At 33.0% G+C, this 23,611-nt stretch overlaps 4 protein-coding genes and 1 non-coding gene across 6 annotated transcripts; 3 read left to right on the top strand and 2 right to left on the bottom strand.

Moving 5' to 3' along the window:
- Positions 1-2,121: 2,121 nt before the first annotated feature.
- On the top strand, positions 2,122-2,195 carry TRNAT-AGU. The gene has a single exon. It is a non-coding gene; the product is annotated as a tRNA-Thr (tRNA).
- Positions 2,196-2,462: 267 nt separating this feature from the next.
- Positions 2,463-4,000, bottom strand: LOC123916447. The gene is made up of 5 exons (XM_045967913.1): positions 3,567-4,000; positions 3,263-3,326; positions 3,006-3,170; positions 2,850-2,915; positions 2,463-2,750 (listed from the first exon to the last, which is right to left on the bottom strand). The coding sequence occupies exons 1-5, from the start codon at positions 3,830-3,832 to the stop codon at positions 2,601-2,603; spliced, it is 711 nt and encodes a 236-aa protein (XP_045823869.1). The 5' UTR covers positions 3,833-4,000; the 3' UTR covers positions 2,463-2,600.
- A 5,739-nt stretch (positions 4,001-9,739) lies between these two features.
- LOC123918170 (G-type lectin S-receptor-like serine/threonine-protein kinase B120) lies at positions 9,740-14,009 on the top strand. The gene is made up of 7 exons (XM_045970145.1): positions 9,740-11,395; positions 12,014-12,124; positions 12,246-12,460; positions 12,580-12,790; positions 12,912-13,149; positions 13,228-13,375; positions 13,479-14,009. The coding sequence occupies exons 1-7, from the start codon at positions 10,102-10,104 to the stop codon at positions 13,773-13,775; spliced, it is 2,514 nt and encodes an 837-aa protein (XP_045826101.1). The 5' UTR covers positions 9,740-10,101; the 3' UTR covers positions 13,776-14,009.
- Positions 14,010-14,913: 904 nt separating this feature from the next.
- Positions 14,914-19,501, top strand: LOC123918169 (pentatricopeptide repeat-containing protein At2g17140). 2 transcript variants are annotated; one of them, XR_006812711.1, is made up of 3 exons: positions 15,043-17,606; positions 18,259-18,425; positions 18,835-19,501. XR_006812711.1 is itself a non-coding variant. In XM_045970144.1 (2 exons), the coding sequence occupies exons 1-2, from the start codon at positions 15,133-15,135 to the stop codon at positions 18,368-18,370; spliced, it is 2,586 nt and encodes an 861-aa protein (XP_045826100.1). In that variant the 5' UTR covers positions 14,914-15,132; the 3' UTR covers positions 18,371-19,501. The 2 variants fall into 2 exon arrangements, 1 of the variants encoding a protein (XP_045826100.1); XM_045970144.1 differs by having other exon boundaries at positions 14,914-17,606; positions 18,259-19,501.
- LOC123918171 (glycosyl hydrolase 5 family protein-like) lies at positions 18,659-22,518 on the bottom strand. The gene is made up of 3 exons (XM_045970146.1): positions 21,914-22,518; positions 19,584-20,178; positions 18,659-19,337 (listed from the first exon to the last, which is right to left on the bottom strand). Exons 1-3 carry the CDS (start codon positions 22,493-22,495, stop codon positions 18,907-18,909), a joined length of 1,608 nt encoding a protein of 535 aa, XP_045826102.1. The 5' UTR covers positions 22,496-22,518; the 3' UTR covers positions 18,659-18,906.
- Between the last annotated feature and the right edge of the window lie 1,093 nt (positions 22,519-23,611).

Here is a 23,611-nt window from a genome sequence, read left to right as displayed (position 1 = left end):
TAAAAAGCCCGGATAAAAAATGGGCTACCAAAATTAGTGCCCGAGCCCGGCCCGGTACGGGTAGTCGGGCTTTCGGGCGGCCCGGTTTATTTTTTTTATTTTTATTTTTACTTTTAGTGCTCAAACTCAACTATATAAATAGCATTAATAATTCTCGCGCGTCCTATTTTTTACTCATCCGTTATAAATATTATATAATTCGCGCGCGCCGTATTTTTACTTATCCCCTATCTACGAGTTTCTCACGCGCCCTATTTTTACTCATCCACTACCTACGAGTTTCTCGCGCCCTATTTTTACGCATCCGCTACTTACGAGTTTCTCGCGGGTCATATTTTTACTCATCCGCTACCTAGGACTTTCTCGCGCGCCCTATTTTTACTCATCCGCTACTACGAGTTTCTCGCGCGCCCTATTTTTATTCATCCCCTACGTATGAGTTTCTCGCGCGTCCTATTTTTACTCATCCGCTACCTACAAGTTTCTCGGGTGCCCTATTTTTACTCCTGCTACTTAAGTAGCGGATGGTATTTTAAAATTTATATTACAAACTAATTTCAAATCATCCGAAACAAATTATTTATATTTATATTTTATTTTATTTTTAATTTTAATTTTTTCGGGCTTACGGGCCGCCCGCGGCACATTCGGGCTAGCCCATATTTTAATCGGGCTTTGTCGGGCCGGGCTAAAAAGCCCGGAAATAATTCGGGCTAGGATTTTCAAGGTCCGAGCCCGGGAAAAAATCGGGCTTGGCGGGCCGGCCCATTCGGGCTAGCCCATTTTGACAGCTCTACTCTGAAACCATTTTCCTGGTAGAATGGTTTCAGTGAGTTGATGTAAGGTAGTGAAAAATGAGATTAAGGTAGTGAAAAATTGGGTTTTTTTTTCTGTGTCCAAATCAAACGAACCAAGTCTCTATTTGTAGAGAAAAAAAATTATGAATTTTGGTATAAAAAATAAAAAATAAAAAATTAATTTACGACGAAATAATCGAGTTTAAAGTATTAAATGGAAAAAAATTAACGCAGCCAATCATATGCTGACACGTGGCCTTTCTTTTTTAAAAGCTTTCTCTCTCCGCGTGTGGCCTTCACCCACGCGCGCCTGTCGGCGCGTGTGATGCACGCGCTTGGATTTTGTCCAATAACACGCTGCCACGTGTCCTGGGGGGTGGGAAAAGAAGGTGGGGGCGCGTGTACTGTTGGGTAAATTACAGAAATGCCCCTGTTGCTCTATTCTTTCAAAAATTAAAAAAATGGGTATTTTTGTCCAACTGAAAAAGTGCACCTTGCTAACTTAGACCCAACTGGGTCTAAGTTAGCAGCCCCCATTAAAGATATTCGTAATCAAAATTAAGTATTGGTGTGCGTGCAGTGGTCAATTAATCATTATATTTTAGGACGAGGGGAGTAGCTAAGATGGATATGTATTGAATACATATTAATTGATGAAACGTTATAAGTTTGTTTTTTTCACCAATTTTTTTATAGTTTAATGCAAGCTTCCTTTTCTCTGGCATATAGTTAATTGTATAATTTTGTTCTATTTTATTGTCAAACAGTCATATGCATTTTAAATGTAGGAAAATGTGAAATTTTGATTCTACTAGATTATTTGACCAAAAAAAATGGTAATACACATTTTACGGTCCTTTTCTTACACATTATGTAACAGAAATACACATATTTTGTTATATTACAAAAATACACATTTCATCTTCTGTGTGTATCTCTAGCCAAATTCAAAATTAAGTTAATATAATCACATGAAACTGCCATTTTATAAGCATAAATCAACTTGATTACTATAAATATAGATAGATGATTTATGTTTTTATTTCAAACACCTTTTTATAGATAGATGATTTATGCTTGTATTTCAAACTCTTTTTTCTGGCGTGTTAATCTAACAAACCTTCTCTATCTCTAACTTTTATTCTTATTTAAATTAAATTTATTATCCGACTTCTCTAGTGTCAAGTGATCAATATATAATAAACAATTTAAATGCATGCTATTACATTACACGTTGATGCATAACATAGTAAATGTGTTAGACTAGTAACAACTATTTTTTCATATTCTATTAAATACTAAATTTGTAGTTACTTGTCACGAAGCTTTCATAGCTCAGTTGGTTAGAGCACCCGTTTAGTAAGCGGGAGGTCTTGAGTTCAACTCTCAATGAAAGCAAAATTTGTTTTATTTTTCCATCAATTTTTTTTTTTATTTATTTATTTTTTTATGTTTTATGTTTCTTCGGTTAATACGGGTTAATTTTTAGGTTACATGTCTTGTTGTTTTTCATGCTATGGTTATTACATATCATAATTCATATATGATAGCAAATTTTTTATGGTTTTATTATGTATCAATTATTGAAAAGTTGCAAAACATGAAGATGACATTTTTGTATCACCATTAACATGACACTAATTAAACTACATTACATATGTTGGTAAAACTGGACCCCCATTTATTGACAATGACAGAAAATTATGTACATGAGCAAATAATTAAAATCTATCTAATTTTATTCTTTACAAGTAAGAAATTTGATGGTAATTAACTCAGTGAAATTATTTGATGGTGATCAATTTATAGACCACACTTGATGGAGACAATAGGAGGAGGATGTAACTCAAATTTTGATATACTTTTTTCACCAAAACTACTTATGCATTTTGTGTCACCTCTACCATGCCATGTACCATCTTGAACATTGTTCATTTCTAATGTTCTAGATTCCTGCATCATATTTTACAAACATTAAAAAAAAAAAAAATCAATATACTATGTGTTTAGTATAATAACTAAATTGAGAATAAATTGAATTATGAAAATGACCTGGCATAATGTACAACATGGACAAGCAAAATGGTAAACACAATCATCCAATGAACTCTCACTACCCTGCATTAGTTGGTGAAAGCATATCAAATAAAAATACAAGAAAATAAATAAAATATATTAATAAAAAAAAATTAAAGAAAAAATACCTACCTTGATGTTGAATTTATTTCTTATAAGTGTTCTGAAGAATCCTAAATATGCTCCAACAAAAATAATTAAGGAAACAGCTAGGTAGAGAAAACAGTGACGTCTTGTGACAGCAAAGGCAATGAAATTAACAAATGCACCAATTGCAAGAATTAAATAAATTGCTGCCTACAAAATAAAACAAGAAATTAAACTTCAAATTTCATAACCATATAACATAAAAATAACAAATATTTTAATCATTTATCTAAAGTATATACCTGAATGTAGCAAGAACCAAAACCAGCTCTTTTCATGTTCTTCCCAAATCGGTAGCAAGGACAACTACAACACCCAAATATAAATTAATCCTTGTTAAAAATCTTCAATTTTTCAAACTTTTTTTTTTTTTAATAAAAATTTAATACAAAACAATTTAATAAAAATAGACAAAAAAAAAGGCTAAAAATTAACCATGACGAACATTTCAAAAAGACAAAAATTAGCATATAAATATGCGAAACTCCAGATTACCAGAGCCAGAGCCTTTTTATTTAAAAATGAAAAGGCTAAGTTACTACTTACAAGGTGGATTCGAGAGCAATTCGACGATGATCAAAACAATCGAAAAGTTCACCTTCCCACATTCTCAAAACCCCACCAAAAACCCCACTTTCTTCTTCTTCATCATCTTCCATGGTTCCTAGTTGTCCCCATTTTCCTTGAGAAGCTTTCAAAGCCACAGAAGAACACAATACATCAAAGTCCAAAACTGCCACACCCTCTAGCAATTTCTCCTTCTCTTCTTCTTTCTCTTCTACATTCCTTTCTTGTTTCTCCAAATCTCCCATTATATCAACTTCAATATTTTCTCCTCCTTGTTACAAAATAAAAATGTGATTTTTCAATGCACCTTTAGGAGTTTTGCTTTATAGGATTATTCAGTATGGGAAAAATATTGAAAAATATATACAACTAGAATCACAAGATAAGATAACAATGATTAATTCTTCTTGTTGTTGCTGGTATGTGTAGACAAATTCATGAATCTTTTGAGGTGGCATATAATCTTGTTATGGGACCTAAATTATGTCCTCCATTATAATGAGTCTAGCTGTTGCCACGTGTACCTATGTTTTTTTTAATATTATTATTATTATTATTATTATTATTATTTTTTAATATTATTATTGTTCTTATATTCTTATTCTTATATTCATCCACAATAATTGTCCAGTCAAAAGAAATTTGATTATATTACTTTATTTGTAGTGGGTATACTATTACTAATATTTATATAGTTAATTTGGCTTATGTTTTTATTTTAGTGAGTCAAATAAAGTGTTGTTATTTTAGTGGTCAAACAGTCAAGAGAATTGCTAACAATAAAATAAAAATACCTAAAGAAGCCAAATCCATAGTTATCCACACAAAAATATGCCCACTTCATGCCATTGCCTATATTCCCTCTGCCTACTCCTAAATTTACTTATTGCTATTGGAAATGAACTGATGCATTGCACAATTGGATGAGAGTTTTGCTGAAATTGGATATATTGTTATTACTCCCTCCGGTTACTAAAGGAAGAAATTCAAATTTTAAATTCATAGGATGTTTGGTGTATATATCTAGTTTATATGGGCTAGATAAATCTAACTTTTATAAATCTTAAAAGCTTATATGATTTATCTAGCCCATATAACCTAAATATTGATATTAAGATTTAGATGTTATACCAAGTCATCGTGGTATGTTTGTTAATACATAGTTTTCATAGGCAAAGAAATAGTAATTTTGTGATGGCTCAAAGAAATTGGAGATTAGTGAAGATGTCTATTATTGAAGGTGAAACCGTTGCGATATACTTGAAGCAATTCGAATGGCAAGCAACAAATGATATGAGAGTATGTGGTATTTGAAAGTGATTCACAAATTTTAGTTGACACTATTTATTCTACGCCTAGTAGGGAATCCACACTTAGTACCATTATTTCTATCATAGTTACTAGTGACGATGCTATAAAAATAATGGTCGACCACACTCACTATGCTTCAATAAAAAAACCAACCGCTTCATCATCAATAATAGACATCACAAATTCATTGTTACTATTTCTAAGTTCTAACACAACAACCGGATGATGTTATACCAATTAATTTCTACTATGCTGCAAGCAAATATATCTCATACACATTAAAACATCTGCATGCCTACCTGAGTTGGACAGCATGCATGTCAATGTTCTAAATCCTTATTTCTATATAGAATTTGTCAAATAAAAACTTTAAAGTAATCAATAAAGTGACAATATTAATAATGGTATACAAAATCTATAGCACTTTCTATTTTATTTATATGCTGACGTGGTAAGTGAGTTATTGTCCACGCAATAAGATATACTGACGTGACATGTGAGTCACTTGTCATGTGTATTGACTTAGTCATGAGGGCCAAAATTGCAAGTTTGTAAAAGTTAGAGTTTCAAAAGTGTTATTTTAAAAGTTAAAGTGCCAAAGTCGCAAGTTTATGAAAGTTATGAGACCAAAAAATACAATTTAACCTTAATTTTATTTAGAGAAGTTAGGTTGATTGAACTAAAAATTAAATATATATTTTCTTGCCTAAGAAAACCAGTTGAAGCGATTGATTGCCATTGAAATCCAAATTCATGTTTCACAATATATTAAGTGATTGTGTCATACAATTACAAATACATCATTATATTGTCTTTGTTGATATATACTTAATAATAACCCTTTTTAATCATAGCTACCAAAGGAAGGAAGATGAATCAATTTAATCCAAGACTCTTTATTTCCTTATTCCTTCATAAGCCAAACATCTATAGAAGAGTCAGACCACCTTGCTTGAGAAATCACAAATACGGACAAGCAATCGCTCATCACATACAATGTCATCACATGATGAAATAAGAGGAGAGTAATCGTGTTGAGTGGATAATTTAGAGTCGAAATTAGAGTGGAGATTAAGAGAGTTGAATGGAGAGGACATTACAGTTAACTTTTCAGCCTCCCTCCACGTGGTTGTAACGAGGTTTTGGCGTTTGGGAGACATGCGAAGGTGTTTCTTGGCGAATTTGAGATCCTTTGAGATTAGAGAATCCCATGACTTGCATACACAGCGGAAATGTTGGAGAGACTTGACCGGGAGTCTACATAAGATCGTTTCTTGTGTAATTTCCAAAGGAATATAGGTCGACGGCGATGAAGAGTGAAGTGAATTGCCACCAAGTCTCCTGACGGAATGTTGAATGGGGTACGAACTACGAACGAGTGTGAAGTGAATTACCACTAATACACATATATGTATTTTTTTTTCGTTCGTAAATTCCTTTCTTTCTTTTCTACGTTATATTTTTTGAGAAATTTCTTTTTGTGTAAAAAAAATAAAATAATAATAATAATAATAATAATACAATTGATTACAAATTTTTCCTTATTGGAAGTTTTGTCTTCATCCACTGTGTATGAAAAAATTCATTTCGTATTGGTGGTATGCATAAAGGGTACTTGTTGAATTGATTTTTCCAATTAGCTTTGGTAGAGCTTACATGTATAATTAGAATTCTCTAGCACCTTGGTTTTCCTATACCTGCCCTACTGCAATTTATCGCATGATCAATTTAGAGGTTAGTTAATATTTTATATTTACCTCATATTATATTATATAGTGATGCTATATCATGAAAACTTATTATATAAACTGATATATATGAACATGATATAGAAATGAATCTATTATTGATGGAAAACTGTCTTTACATATATCTGTGAGGAGTTTAACGACCCTCTTATGACATTGTGCTATATTAATATTAAAATTAGAATTAACAAGTTAACCATAATTGGTTTCTTGATTTGGTAATGCAAACTTGAAGATTTGCATTAAATTTTGTTCTTATTTTTTCAGAATATTGAAATTTATTTATATGGGTTGTGTGATACTAGTTTTTATATTAGTATTAATTTATTTTAAGAGTGATCAATGAAATAATTTGATTAATATTTATATATTGTAGATATGAAGCATAGCATATTGTAAATAAGAATATATGGGAACGGTGTACCTGAAATGGCAGCGGATGAATCCTTCGTTGACTGAAACTGAGAGAGGGTTGAGACGATGTTTCTACCTCTCACTGATGAGTCATTATGCTGTTATGTTTTTATTAATATCATCTAGCTTAATGGGATGACTAGAATATATACTCATTAGTGGAGACAGGGACCTCTCAATAGGCTGACTAGAAAGAACGGTCCAACTCATCACGGTCCGTTCAAAATTAAGCCTTATAATAATGACAAGATAATATATTTGATTTTATTTAATTGTATTTTAATAAATTAATTAAAGTGAATCCAAAATATTCAACAATCAAAGTATCACTTGTTCCTACAATTAAAGAATCGTCATAGTACCATAATTCATGAATGGTCTTAGTACCATATTGTAATGGTCTCAGTGTCATTATTGATTGATATTGTAGTATCAATACAGGTGACATTGTAGTACCACCAAATCATAGTGTGGTATCGTAGTACCGTTGATTCATAGATTGATGTCGTATCATCAATTTGAGTGGTATTGTAGTACCAATGAATTGTAGATTGATGTCGTAGCATTAATTCGAGTGGTATTGTAGTATCATTCAAGAAGGTGTATTCTTTGACCGATTTCTACCGTGCAGTAGCAAATCGGTATACAATTGTAACTGGGCTATTTTATCCTGGTTAATAGTCTGCTTGCAAAATTTTGGGCATTGCCACGAAACGTCGTAAAGAGAACGAACTAGTCCGCGACTCAACCCAGTAATCTCTTTGGTGGCTAAAAATTATTTTTAACGGTTTTTAAAAATCCGAAAACAACATTTGATGGATTGGATAATTTTTACGTTTAATTATGGATTAAAGGTATGTATAATTATATGTGGTGATAAAATGTATTGAAAACAGAACTGTACCGTTCACTGGATGCGAACCGGGTTCGCTACGTAATATGCAAACCTGATTTGCTACTTAACATGTGAACCAAGCCACTCAAACATGTAATGTGTCGACCAAAACGCACCGACAATTTGTGTAGTTGAAAACACACCAAAACCTATATCAATAGGGGTGTTTGGTTCAATTTTCATTCACAACACAAAAAAATGATATTTACCCGGTGGAAAGGAACACTTACCTATTTTTTTAAAAACTGGAACACTTACCTATTGCAGTTTACTACAACAAGGAAAAACCAAATGATCAACGTCAATGTTACATTGTGCGATCTAAAACATTGTTATCTTGAATTTTTGATCATATGCATTTAATGCAAAATTGGTGCGTCTTCTTAAATATGTGTCCAAATAAAATGGAAGGAAATAATAAATGGAATGTATCCATGAAGGTAAAAAATGAACACATTAATTAAGTTAGTAAAAGATATGAAAAAGTGATTAAATTACCTAATTAAGCCTATTTAAGGTCTTTATTTCATAAAATGTTTTATAACAAAAAGGCAAAATTGTCTTAGAATCATATGGGTTTTCGAATCCTAACATTCGAATGAATGATATTATGGACTTAGATTATTTTCATTTCTAGCAGAAAATGCCAGAGGACTCGATGGTTGAATTCGAGCGACAGTTAGAGCCAAAGAGACAGTTATTCTTTTCAAAGCTGATCAAGAGATCATGAGTTCATGCCTTTGGAGAGCTGGCGAAGCACATTTCATAGGCAGTTGTTTATTCTCATGTCTATAAATAGTAGTTCATTTAGTTGGAATAGGGGTCACAATTCAGATACAGAAAATTCACAAAACCCAAAATATTCATGCCTTCGAGAGAAAAGGGTGCAGTGAAGAAAATGTATAGATTCGTGAACCATTTCTTTTCTTTGTAAAACTTTTACATTTTTATGCAATTTTTATTATTCCCCTGCCATTTATCTTTTGAAATTTTTAAATGGTTCTCTCGTTCGAGTGAATCTCTTGTTTGATTTATATCTTCTTTTATAAGTTACTCGTTTAAATCTTTTCAAACTGGTTTAATAAATGTTTATTTTAATGATGAACATTCAAATCAATGCATAAAATATGTCCTAGGATTTACGACGATGTGAGAACAATGTTCTCTATTTTCTCCCAATACAATATGAAGGGACCAATCGAGTTAGACGCAACCCAGGTGAAGTATGTTCAAAATATATGTTCAGGCTTGATCCGTCCGAGAACCTTTGATGAAATCGTGGCGTGCATGGTTGATTTAGCTCTTCCATAGTCTTGTTTGTATTTAATTTAAGTTTTTAATTTATTTTTATATTATTGAAATTCATTTCAATATATTATGTTCTTGTTGTTATTGAAAAGATCATATTTTCTATTAATTTCTAGTTAAACCGCAAGTAAAAATAACAACTCAAGGTAGGCATGTAAAGTACAGAGCCGCATAACCACATTAAAATTTGATTTAGTCCTACAAATATATTTGACCAACCCTGATATTTTTCTTCCCTAGTATTTCAAGATCTTACACAATTTACGTGTTAATTTTTTTTTTATCACAGTCAAACTTGTATCAAGAAAGCCTGCTTAGTGCTTACATTGATAATGATTGAAAAATAATTCTGATGTACACTGCTGGAAAGGAAAATATCCCCACCACTAATCTCACATTCTCACTAGTGATGATGACAAAAATATTGGAAACGTATCCTAGACAATAAAAACAACTTACTTATAGTTATACTATTCAACTTGTTAATTAAAAGTTAATACAACTTGTTAGATTATGGAGGCTAATATAAGAGTTAATTAAGAAGACTTAACACTTTTTAGCAAGATTCTTTTCATTTTAAATTTCAACTAGTTTAACAACTATGCTTTCTCAATTTAATCTCATTTTCTTTTCACCTAATTATCTTATCTCTATGCTGATGAATATTCACCTACACTTGTCAAATCTATATTCTCCATGTTTTCTTAGCATTGCATTTTCACCTACTTGGTCGCAGCGCATAGCAAGTTTGAAACTTTGAAGTTTCTTCACCTTTTGATATTTGAACATTAATATTAGCAAGAATAAACAATATAGTATTATATGTAATCTTAAAGACATGGGCAAGATTATAGGATTCAAAGTTTCATTCTTTATGTCGCTGTTGTTGTTTTTCCTCTGTTTCCTCTGTTTTTATCCTCTGTTTTTGCATGCAGCAAACTCTATAACACAGAATGAATCTATCAAAGATGGTTCCACTTTGGTGTCAGATGGTCTCAAATTCGAAATGGGTTTCTTCAGTTTGAATGATTCTTCTTCAAGATACGTTGGAATTTGGTATCACAACGTTACTTCAGCATATGTTTGGGTTGCAAACAGAGAAAAACCTATCAAAAACAGAGAAGGGTCTATCACAATAAAAAATGATGGAAACTTGGTTGTTATTGATGGAGAAAACAATGAGATTTGGTCAAGTAATGTATCAAAAACTCCGATAAATAACTCACAAGTTGTTCTTCATGATAATGGAAATCTTATTCTTTCAGATAGAGTAGTTGGAAAAGATATTTGGCAAAGTTTTGAAGACCCAACTGATACATATCTTCCTGGTATGAAAGTTCCGGCGAGCGGTGGAAATGGAATGGGAAAGGATGCTACTTTTTGTTCATGGAAATCAGAGAATGATCCTTCATTTGGAAACTATTCAATGAGTGTTGATTCAGAAGCTTCACCACAGATAGTGATTATGGAAGGAGAAAAAAGAAGATGGAGAAGTGGTTATTGGGATGGTAGAGTTTTCTCAGGTGTACCAAATATGACAGGAAGTTATCTTTTCGGTTTTCGGCTTAACACAGATGATAAAGGTGAAAGGTATTTTGTTTATGAAGCATTGAATACTACTGATAAGATAAGGTTTTTGATTAGTTATGATGGATTTGAGAAACAATTTAGGTGGAATGAAAATGAGAAAAAATGGAATGTGTTACAAAGTGAGCCTTTTAAGAAGTGTGAGTTTTATAATTCATGTGGTAGTTTTGCAGTATGTGATGATTCTGATTCAAGTTTATGTAAGTGCATAAAAGGGTTTGAACCAAGAGATATGAATGGTTGGAAAAATGGGAATTGGTCAAAAGGGTGTAAGAGGATGACACCATTGAAGAGTGAGAGAAGTAGTAATAGTTCTGGTGGAGAAGATGGTTTTTTGGTGCAAAGGGATTTGAAGTTACCTGATTTTGCACATTTGGTGAATGCTGTTGATTGTGAAGGAAATTGTTTGAAGAATAGTTCTTGTACTGCTTATGCAAATACTATTGGAATTGGATGCATGGTTTGGTTTGGGGAGTTAGTTGATTTTCAAAGGTTAGAAAATTATGGAAATACACTCAACATTCGTCTTGCTGATTCCGATTTAGGTAAAGAAAATACTCATCATTTGTCCTTATTTTCATTGATTAGTTTCTAAATTTTGATGTACAAAACAATAGTATAGCAATTTAATCCATTCTAATTTTCAAATTAGAAGAAAATAGTATAGCAATTTAATTATTTTCGATAGTTGTGACATACGAGGTCTTATCTATGAAGCACATACACTGAACACGACGGTGAGTGTGAGACGTCGACATTGGTGATAGTTTGAGAAAATAGAATAACCGAATGTATTTACATATGTCGTGTTGATGTCTACCTACACACGCCATCAGACACCAAACACACCTTGAGTGTGACAAACAAACCTTCAGTGTGAAGTGTCAGTGCCACATAACCTTATTAGTTTCACTGCTTAGAAGAGTCACGTGCACCAAAAACAACTAAATTTCTTGTCGTAAGTTCTCACAAGCATCTATGACTTTCTTTCGTCAAATAGCCTAATGGCTAAAATTTCACATTTTAAAGGGAATAATTGAGAGTACCAGGTTTCGAACCCCGGTCTTTGCATATCACGTGCAATGTCCCTGCCAACTGAGCTACGCTCAAGGGGACCTATGATGTTAGGCTGTAATTACAAGTTTTTATGTCTTTAAATACAGGTGATGGGGGAAAAAAGACCAAAATTGGAATAATACTTGGTGTTGTGGGGGGGCTTATCTGCCTTGGAATCTTTGTATGGCTACTATGGAGGTTTAAGAGAAAACTCAAAGGTAACATTTATTTCCTCAAGTGTTTTTTTATGTCTTTGAGGAATCACTAGGTATTATATACTGTTTCTCAATGTTGTTGACCTGTATGTATTTTCTTTATTCCTTTCTATTTTTCCCACAGTTTCCTCAACTTCTACTTCCAACATTAATGGTGAACCATCAAAGAGTCCAAACTTATTACTATCAGCAGAATTATCAGGACCGGTTGGTCTTAGTCCGCAAGGGAGTCCACTCAATAATGCAGAATTCTTCAATTTTAGTATCATTGTAATAGCAACAAACAATTTTTCAGAAGAAAATAAGCTCGGACAAGGTGGATTTGGTCCTGTTTACAAGGTAATTGTGCAGCTGTTAATATGATTGTTATAATGTATTATAGAACAAAAACATATATAAACTAATAAACCTATGTAATAAAAGATTAATTTAAGAGGTACTTTTATTACAATTATCAGGGAAAGCTTCCCGGGGGAGTAGAAATCGCGGTCAAGAGGCTTTCTAGACAGTCGAACCAAGGATCAGATGAGTTCAAGAATGAAATGATGCTTATAGCCAAATTACAGCATAGAAATCTTGTTAGACTATTGGGATGTTCAGTTGAAGGCGAAGAAAAGTTACTGGTGTATGAGTACATGCCAAACAAAAGTTTGGACCGCTTTCTATTTGGTATGCTTCTTTACATAACTTTGCAGATCATTTTTCAGCATTTTTAATTTCGATGAATGTGAAACATAAATTACCAGTGCATTTACATAATAATTGGTTTTTGTGGTTATCATAATTGCAGATCCAGTCAAGCAAACAATACTAGATTGTACAAAACGTTTTGAAATCATCGAGGGAATTGCAAGAGGACTACTTTATCTGCACCGTGATTCACGGCTTAGAATAATCCATCGTGATCTAAAAGCAAGCAACATTTTGTTGGATGAAAATATGAATCCAAAAATTTCAGACTTTGGCTTGGCAAGGATATTCGGGGGAAACCAAAATGAAGAGAATACAGCGAGAGTTGTTGGTACATAGTAAGTATGCTTTGGTTTTTAGTATTTTTTACTCTAGCTAGACTAATCTCAATATAACACTATGTGTATGTGCTGCAGTGGATATATGTCTCCAGAATATGCAATGGAAGGTCTATTTTCGGTCAAATCTGATGTCTATAGTTTTGGCGTACTACTACTAGAGATTTTGAGTGGTCGCAAAAACACCAGCTTTCGTGATTCTTATGATCCAAGTCTCATAGGATATGTGAGTAACTCTTATTTTACATCACCATATAATCAAAACAACTAGAATTGATCATTATTTTAGAATAGATGGAGTAATTTTTTTTGTGATGAAATGAGCATAGGCATGGCGTCTATGGAACGAAGAGAGAATAATGGAGCTTCTTGATCCTTCGATCCGTGATTCAAGTCCAAAGAGTAAAGCTTTGAGATGCATACACATAGGGATGTTATGTGTGCAAGATTCAGCATCTAATAGACCAAACATGTCATCAGTGGTGTTGATGCTGGAAAGTGAGGCAACAACTCTTCCTTTACCTGTCAAACCTTTGCTTACTTCCATGAGAAGATACGATTATACGGATGAATTTAATACCGAACCCTTTGATTCCACAGTTGATCTCACAGTGACAGGGAGATAATAGTAAACTATCCCCTTTTTTTTTTGACAAAAAGTAAACTATCCCCTTTAAATATGGTTTCACTGTATATGTATTATAGATTATAGATGTCTGAGAAATTTAACAGTGCCTTGTTTCCTACAGAAAAATAGAAAAACTAGTAAAATAGCATAGCTTAATGAATGTACATGTCTCATTTGATTTTGTTTTTAGATAGTTATTATAATGTATTTTTTTGGACAGAATTTACTATAATGTGTTGTCAATTGTCATGTGTGTATATGTGTATATAAAGGTTTATAAAGAAATTCTTAATGGGCAAAGCACTACTTCAATAGGGGCTGCTAAATGCTAATGATTTATAAAACAAATGTTGTAAGTGGGTGAACAATTGTTATAAATTTGTCAGAGAATAATTGTTTCTAAATAAATAATTCTAGTTTGATCATACAATCCTATACTTTATAAGTTATCCCCGATAAGATAAGTGTCAGTGGTTTGATCTCGGCAAAGATAGCGTAGATAACAAGCCTTTATTGTTGTTTGTGTAAACCGAGTATTACTTTCGTACAACTGTAAAGACTAATCCTAAGCAGAAAGTCTGTAACTATAACAAAGCTTTACAGTTTACACCATAACAATATGCTACATGAGACTCTAAGAAGCAGCTTCAAAGTAGTTGGATTCCTCCTCCTATGGACAGTGGCGGAGCCAAAATTATTATAGAGTCTGGACAAAATTTCACATGTGACATAATATATAAATAGTCAAACAAAAAATCACAGGTTTGCCCTAAACTAACCCCTACAAATACCAACAATTTTGGCTTGAGCCCAAGGAACTACCCAGGCAGGCTTGCTGGGCCTTAGAACCGCCCATGCCTATGGGGTGGGTTCGCATGACAACATGAAAGGTTTTCAGGCTGTGGAGCTCCATAATGTGGTGAAGAGTATGGAGGGCGGCAATTCGAGTCACGTGGCAGGGCATTGTTTGATTCAAAAGATTCATAGTTACTTGAGAAGAATCAGAAGGTCAAAATTTGTCATTCGTATCGTAAAGCTAATCATTGTGCCGATACTCTAGCAAATATGGAGTTGTGATATTGTGATTGCTCGAGTTATGCCCGAGTCAAATTAGTCCTTTGATGTTAATCGAAGATGTTATTGAAGTTTCTACTCCGCATTTAGTTCATTTGTAGGGACTAATCCATCAAACCCGACAGAACTACAATCGGCCGCATTGGCGGCCGCATTTAGTTCATTTTAACGTTTTACTCAAAACCGTGGCTATTATTACTATCCGCATCTTCCTCTAGTTCTTGAACTACGATCCTCATTCCCTGTAATCACTGCATTTCAATGATAACAACCTCGAAAACATGGAAGAAACAAGAAAACTACTGAAAACTATTCATCAAAACAGCAACAACCCCAAATTAGCATGGAATCTCTTCAAACAAATCTTCTCTTCACCTTCCTCTTCAACCCATCATCACCATCTTGTTCCCACAATCACACGCATCCTTCTCAACGCAAACATGCACCACGAAATCGAAAACCTCCGCAATCTCATCACATCAAACCACCCCAACAATGCTCATCATTCCCTCCTTTCAATTCTCCATATATTAGCCCAATCAAGAAACCATATTGATTTCGCTTTTTCCCATTTCAAATCACTCAGAGCTCATTTTCCATCAACCCCTCTTTCTCTTCAACTCTACCATCTCCTTCTCCGTTCAAGTCTTCAGCATAACCGTCCACATTTCGTTACTTCTTTATACACTGACATGATTCAAGCAGGTGTTAATCCGGAAACATATACGTTTAATCTTTTGATTCAGTCTTTATGTGAATCAAATGCTCTTGAACATGCACTCCAACTGTTTGATAAAATGTCTGAAAAGGGTTGTCATCCGAATGAGTTTACTGTTGGGATTCTTGTTCGCGGGTTTTGTCGAGCTGGGAAAACTAAGCAGGCTTTGGAGTTTGTTGATAATAAGTTGTGTTTTAATGTTAATAGGGTTGTGTTTAACACTCTTGTGTCTAGCTTTTGTAAACAGGATATGAATGATGAAGCTGAGAAATTAGTGGAGAAGATGAGAGAGAAGGGTTTGTTTCCTGATGTTGTTACTTTTAATGCTAGGATATCTGCACTTTGTAAAGCTGGGAAGGTTTTCGAGGCGTCGAGGATTTTTAGGGATATGCAGATGGATGGAGAATTGGGACTTCCTAGGCCCAATGTTGTTACTTTTAATTTGATGCTTAAGGGGTTTTGTCAGCAAGGGATGATGAAGGAAGCTAGGTCTTTGGTTGAAACCATGAAGAAAGCTGGTAATTTTGTTAATTTGGAGAGTTATAATACATGGTTGTTGGGTTTGCTTAGAAATGGAAAGTTGTTGGAGGCTCGATCGGTTCTTGATGAAATGGTGGAGAATGGTATTGAACCGAATATTTACTCGTATAATATTGTGATGGATGGGCTTTGCAAGAACCATATGCTGTTGGATGCCAGAAGGTTGATGGATTTGATGGTGAATAATGGTGTTTACCCAGATACTGTTACTTACACTACTCTTCTACATGGCTATTGTAGCAACGGGAAGGTTTTTGAAGCTAAAGCTGTTCTTAATGAAATGATTAAGAAAGGTTGTCATCCAAATACTTATACTTGCAACACGTTGCTGAATAGCCTGTGGAAAGAGGGGAGAAAATGCGAGGCCGAGGAAATGCTGCAAAAGATGAATGAAAAAAGTTATCAGTTAGATATTGTGACTTGCAATATTGTGGTCAATGGTCTGTGTAGAAACGGAGAATTGGAGAAAGCAAGTGACGTTGTAAGTGAGATGTGGACTGATGGAACAGATTCCCTTGGTAAAGAAAACTCAGTTGCTGGCCTAGTTAATTCAATCCACAATGTATCAACCAGCATGCCTGATGTGATCACTTATACAACCTTAATTAATGGGCTTTGCAAGGCCGGAAGGCTAGAGGAAGCCAAAAAGAAATTTATTGAGATGATGTCGAAAAATTTGCACCCTGATTCTGTGACCTACGATACCTTTGTATTGAGTTTCTGTAAACAAGGGAAGATATCATCGGCTTTACGTGTATTGAAAGATATGGAGAGAAATGGTTGCAGCAAGACCCTTCAAACTTACAATTCATTGATCTTGGGGTTAGGAAGTAAAGGGCAGATATTTGAAATGTACGGATTGATGGACGAGATGAGAGAAAGAGGAATAGGTCCAGATGTTTGCACTTACAATAATATGATTAGTTGTCTTTGCGAAGGAGGGAAAACAAAGGATGCCACTTCTCTTTTACATGAAATGTTGGATAAGGGCGTATCTCCCAATGTATCTTCCTTCAAAATATTGATTAAAGCCTTCTGCAAATCTGGAGATTTTAAAGTAGCATGTGATCTTTTCGACGTAGCATTGGGTGTATGTGACCACAAAGAAGCCTTGTACAGTTTGATGTTCAATGAATTACTTGCCGGGGGGAAACTCTCTGATGCAAAGGAGCTATTTGAAGTTTCGTTAGATAGATCTCTCTTATCAAAGAATTTCATGTATAAAGATTTGATTGACAAACTTTGCAAGGATGATAGGTTAGATGATGCCCACAGCCTTCTTCAGAAATTGATTGATAAGGGATATGGTTTTGACCCTTCATCATTCATACCCGTGATTGATGGCTTAAGTAAAAGGGGAAACAAACAACAAGCTGATGAACTTGCAAGGATAATGGAATTGGCTTTAGAAGATAAGACTGATCGAAATGGAAACACCATCTTTCGTCGAAAATTACACAAGGATGGTGGAAGTGATTGGCAAGATATAATTAACAGGTATGGCCATATGGTAGTGAAGATAATATTTTCATTCCACTTTTGGGTTCTGTTCTTTTTTAAAACAGGTGTTTATACTAAGATAGTTTGGGATGTCTTGGATTAATTAATTATTTACGTAGTTCATTTTCCTTGTCTGTGGTTACTATTTCCAAAATCTGCATCATTAATTTCTAAATGCGACTATTAGTTTTCCTTAAACATGTCCTGTGTAATTCCTTCTTGAACTTCTGAGCAATATCAACACAAATTACTGAATTTTCTTAGAAGTTTGTGTTTGGATGAGTTGAAGAGTACTTTCTGATAAACTGTGTGCATTCATTGGTATACCTTATCTGTCTGACAGTTTATGACTCAACCGGGTTGACAATCTCGCATAAACATATACCTTTAATATTGTTTGAATTCTCTTCCTCTTTGAAAGAGTTGCTTTATTCTGTGCCATCGAAAATTATCTCTTATTATTATTCATTGACATTTCAAATATATTAGTTCAATCAAACTAAATATAAACATGGATCCGGATATTATCTTTGAAATTTTGATTGTCATTTGTTCTGTGTCTACGGCTTTTTAATTAGTACAATCACCATTCCATTATGCTGAATATTCTTCAATATTTCCTAATGATCTGTTACTTATTACTTGACAGGGATGTTGGTAGTGGAATCGCTTTGAAAACTCTGAAGCGTGTAGAAAAAGGTTGGGGTCAAGAAAGTATATCGAGTTTACTGCCTCAAAAGAATGATTTTCTTGATTACTAAGATTTTCTTGATATGTATATCTTGGTTTGAGGTTGGAGATATTGAAGACCTCTTTGTAAGTAAAGCAAGTTTTCATTTTTTATCTATCATTCCTTTCAATTTTAAGATAAGCAACACAAATATTAAACTTTTCTCCATCTTGTATGGCATAATTGTGTGTACAGAAAATTTGTTTGGTAATTGTTTAGGAATATTAACACGGTCCGAAAGGATTTAATCTAAGAAAAGTATTACACTCAAATGATTGGAAATGATAATTGAACTAAAATATTCGAAGGAACCATGTTAATATTCCAACTGCATGTCTTTATTATTTTTTATGGATGAGATAATGCAAACAATACGTTTATTTATATTTCATTTTCTACTAATATAGCATCACATTGGTGCCATTGAATAGACAATAGCATTATTACCTAAATCTAAATGACCTTACTACCACTGAAAAATATGATAATATGTAGGTACTAGGTAGTAGTACAATCGATACACTCCTGGTTCCTACCAAATCTAATTCACAAGATCCTAATTCATAACTAAACATTGGTTGAAATAAGTTGGAACCACTGGCTTTGGGGATTCTCCAAACATGAAGAATCATAATCATCTATGCAGATGCATTTTCTGGTCACTATCTTGGAGGAATCTGAATCAATTTCCAAGCACAAATGGGATCTGTTCCCATCAGAGGTGGCCAAGTGAAGACCGGTCTTTGAAACAGATCTCCATGAACTTTGCTGCGACAAGCAATGTTTTGAGAGAGTTGCAGGAAGCCCTTCGCCCTCTGCTTTTAGACACAGAGCAGAATCCATCAACCTTATTGGAGAACCATTTCCCTCAGAACTCCATTGGCTATGACTCTTACAATCACCCAATACAAGTTCATTGTTGCTCTTGTTCACATGAGCGCACTTACCGGTCAATGGATGGAACATTATATGAGACTTCGAGAGGTTTGAACTTGGATCTGCATATGTAAATCATATAAACACTTTTTAGGCATAAATTATGATTGCATTTGAAAAATCTTATTTACACTTAAGCTTAGCTTATCATAGAATATAAACACCTGTGAGAGTATTTGTGACAGTTTATGAAAATAGTTTTTTACATGTTCATATATAGTGCATATATTATAATGTCTTCTTTTTTGTACACATTTTCATGTGAATGTTATAATGTGAAGTATGTATTTATATCATAACATATGTACCTTGAACCTTCTTTTGGAGAAGCTGAAATTTTTCGGGGAATTTTGGGTCTGTGAAATTTTTCCAATCATAGTTCATGACAGCATATGTCTCACCAGCTCCAACAGTGCCTTCTCTGTAATAGTAGCTTCCACCAAAAGACCACAAGCTCCAATCCAAGTCAACAGAGGCAGCATAAGACACAAAGCATGGCAAGAATTTGTTGTCCACATGATTGACACCAGTCATGTCATATCCAAATTCACTTATGAACAAAGGTACCGGTTTGTCACCATTAATGAGAAAACCTGCTTGGTCTTTTAAGGTTTCAATGACAGTGGAACATACCCAATTCAGTGGTTGCAAATCCCACCTATCTTGGGTTCCTGAGAAAGAATAAATGTGTGCCTCGTACACCAATTTGTTAGTGAAGTTTAGATCAAGAGTCTTTTTCTTCAAGAATGAAAGGTCATTGTCAAAGTTTAACCCTGAGATGACGACTAATAAGTCTGGGTTATGTTTGTGAATCGTTTTCGCTCCTTGGCTCACGTACTTGTACCAATCGTGCAAATTTTGACGTCCACCTCTTAGCTCGTTCCTCAAGTCCATGGCTATCACCTACATGTATAACAAGAATAAGGTATGTTTACATTTACAACACTTATAATTATACACCAGACCTTGTGGTGAAGGATAAGGTATTTTCATGCAAAAGAAAATATATATTTTATACAGTGTTATAATTTTTATTTGATTTTTAAATAGGTCTTTATAGAGCTGTCAAAGGGGCCGGCCCGGTCCAGCCTGGCCCGGTCAAATAAAGGGGCCGGCCCAGTCCGGCCCGTTAACTTCATGGCCCGGCCCGCTTAGCCCGACCCGATAAGCAAAAGTCTACATGGTCCGATGGGCCGGCCCACTAATTTTCATAATTTTTTTTTTTAAAAAAAAAAAAATTCTACTAAATTTATGGTATATTTCTCAACTAAATTTATGTAATTCGTATCCCTATATTTTCTCACATAATCTCTCAAACAACAATATCTTCCTCTTTATCCTCATCAAACAAACAAATAAATCTCTAACAAATAATCTCATTCTAATCCAATAAGTTTTTTGTTATATTATTATTATTACTACAAAAAAAATTCCAAGTTTTATATTTTCATTCATCCATTGTAATTTAAGGGAAAAAAAAACAAAAATATAGAAAGAATATAAAATAAATACAATAAAAAGGTGATAGGCTTAAAATAACCATATTCCAAATTTTATATCCTTCGCTGTAATTGCACAAAAAAAAATATAAAATTATGATATGCTTAAAAATTGGAATAAAACAGATTATAGATAGGAACAAAACACAAATAATAACAATAAAACAACAAAAATAAAAAAAAAAAATATTATATATGAATCTATGCATAAAAATAGGACCAAAATATAACAATAAAAAGATTATAATTTTTTTTAAAATAATTTTTTAAATTCTTTAAGGGGCCGGCCCAAAAGCCCGTGGGCCAGCACATGAAAAAGTCTGACTCGATAAGGTCCGACCCATGTAAAAGAATAGGGCTAATGGGTCGGCCCGATAGTCCGGCCCTTTTTGACAGCTCTTTGTAATAATATAACATTTTCAATAAATACTAGTACTAATATTTTTTATAAAAAAAAAAAAATATGTAACCACATCTTGTCACGTAAATGTTTGTTGAGATATATTAGGAAGTAATATAACAAAGTGAAGTGACTCAATATTTAGATATGTTCGTATAATCATATGCATATCCACTCGCAGTTTCTTCAAATGGATTTAAATGCTTAAGATATTTGCTAAACTATTTTTCAAATTAATATAACAAAGTGATACAATATTGATATATTATTGGATTATAGTATGTATACACCTTAACTTCATTATAATTTCTTAAATTAAATTTAAAACATATCACCAAAAAAAAAAAAAAAAAATTTAAAACAAATTCTTAGTATGTATATCCCTTACACACCCCTCTTAATAAATAAAAATTAGATCAAGGATTTATCATCTCATTCTCCCCCCTTTTATAATTTTTTTTCCTATATACAATTTTCTCTCTCCTCTCCCTAGTGTTTGAAAGACATGAATGAGGGTCAAGCAAAGAGTTCATTGAAGTGAAATTTGAATCTCTTTAAAAAAATAAATAAATTGGATCTCTTACCCAAAAAATAAATAAATTTGAATCTCTTAACCAGACTTATTTATCTAAACATACAATAATCTAGTTCTTAAAAAAAAAATACAATAATCTAGTTAAAAAATCATATAGACTCACATATAATATAAAATATATTTAATAAAAAACAATATACTTACATTGGATTTTCCCTTGAAGTGCTTAGCTATAAAAGCCAAACCTTGAAGCCATTCATGAGGATGAAAATGCCTATCACCAAAGAATCCATTTTGATCTTTATTATCACAACACCACTTTGGCTTACTAACATGATTATCAATAAGCACCATCACACCTTTTTCTCCTAAAGCATCAATAGCTGCTTCATAAGCTTGAACATGTGTCATGTTCAATATTAATGGGTTATGTTTCTCAATAGCAGACACAACATCCTCAGGAATATCAAGACTATAAAATGTGTCACGAATTGTGTTATTAGCATATCTTGTGAACATGTAAGTAGCATAAGATAAACGAACACAATTGAATCCTGAATTAGCAATTTGAGTAGCTATGTCTTTTATTGGCAACTTATCAAGACCTTCAACAAGCATTGGTTTAACATGTGCAACCCAATGTGCACAAGTTAATTTCACTCTTTGACCTGTTGCATCATCTATGATCCATCTCTTTTGAGTTGAGAGGGGCAATGAGTTACAACAGTACGAGGTTAATGTGACTATGAGAATTGTTGAAACTAATAAAAGTGAGGATGTTCTCATTTTGTTTTTACTCTCACACTACTTTCTTTACCTTTCAATCAAAGTGTACTTGGTCCTCTAGTGTGTTTATATAATCAATTATAGGGCTTGAAATTTGATCTAAGAAATGAAAGGATATATATTAATTTCAAAATTGATCCTTATCTGCCATAGACGAGCACCATTTTTTCACCATACATTTTTGTTTACCAAACAATTTATAATTGATCTTTATCTAATTGATTTTTATATTTAAATTTATTCGATATCAACACTCTAATACACATCTTTTTGAATATGTACTAGTATATAAGTACACATCTTATTTGGGTATGTACTAATACATGACTCAGTAGATAATTTTGATAGTTTCAATTTTTTTTGAACCTATCAAATTATACACCTCATCGGTCTACCACTTGTACATATCTAAATAAAATATATTTTAAAAAATAAATTCTTAGTACACATGTTATTTGGATATATACCAGTACACATGCTGAGTTATCTGATAGGTTCAAAAATAGCATTTATTATTTTTATATTAAACAATATTGTACATCTATGAAAATAATGCGATTATACCGATACATATCCAAATAAAATATGTATAAAAGTGTTTACCATAAAAAAGTTGACCTTTATTCAAAAAGAAAAAGCTTTTACTTTTTTATGAAGGAGAAAAAGCTTTTACTTGATAATTTGGATGATCATTTTTTCTTTTGAAAAACTAGATAATCAAGTGTCGTCAAGTGTCTAAGGTCTATTACACTTTCATTTTATTTTACAATTTCATGCATATTTTTAGTTTTTATAAGAATACAAATAATAAAATATTATTAATTGTATTTTAGTTTCTTTAAAGTTCTAAAATTTTGAGACAAACAAAAAAACTAAAAGGATAAAAAATTAAAGACGAATATATATATTAAAATTAGTTAATCACACGAGGTGCTTAACAATAAAAGAAGTTTACATGAGCATAGCAAAAGTTAAAAGTAAAAAATAAATTAAAATACACCACCCTAGTCAAATCTCAACCCTAAACACCATATATTCAAATCAAACTTAAAGTTATTCTTCCAAGTTTTCAACTATCACTAAGCATGAGTTTTAACTTTATCAAACAAAACAATA

Source organism: Trifolium pratense, linkage group LG3 (genome assembly GCF_020283565.1).
Source record: "Trifolium pratense cultivar HEN17-A07 linkage group LG3, ARS_RC_1.1, whole genome shotgun sequence".
In the NCBI taxonomy this organism is placed as follows: domain Eukaryota; kingdom Viridiplantae; phylum Streptophyta; class Magnoliopsida; order Fabales; family Fabaceae; genus Trifolium; species Trifolium pratense.
This window is presented reverse-complemented; position numbering and strand designations above follow the sequence as displayed.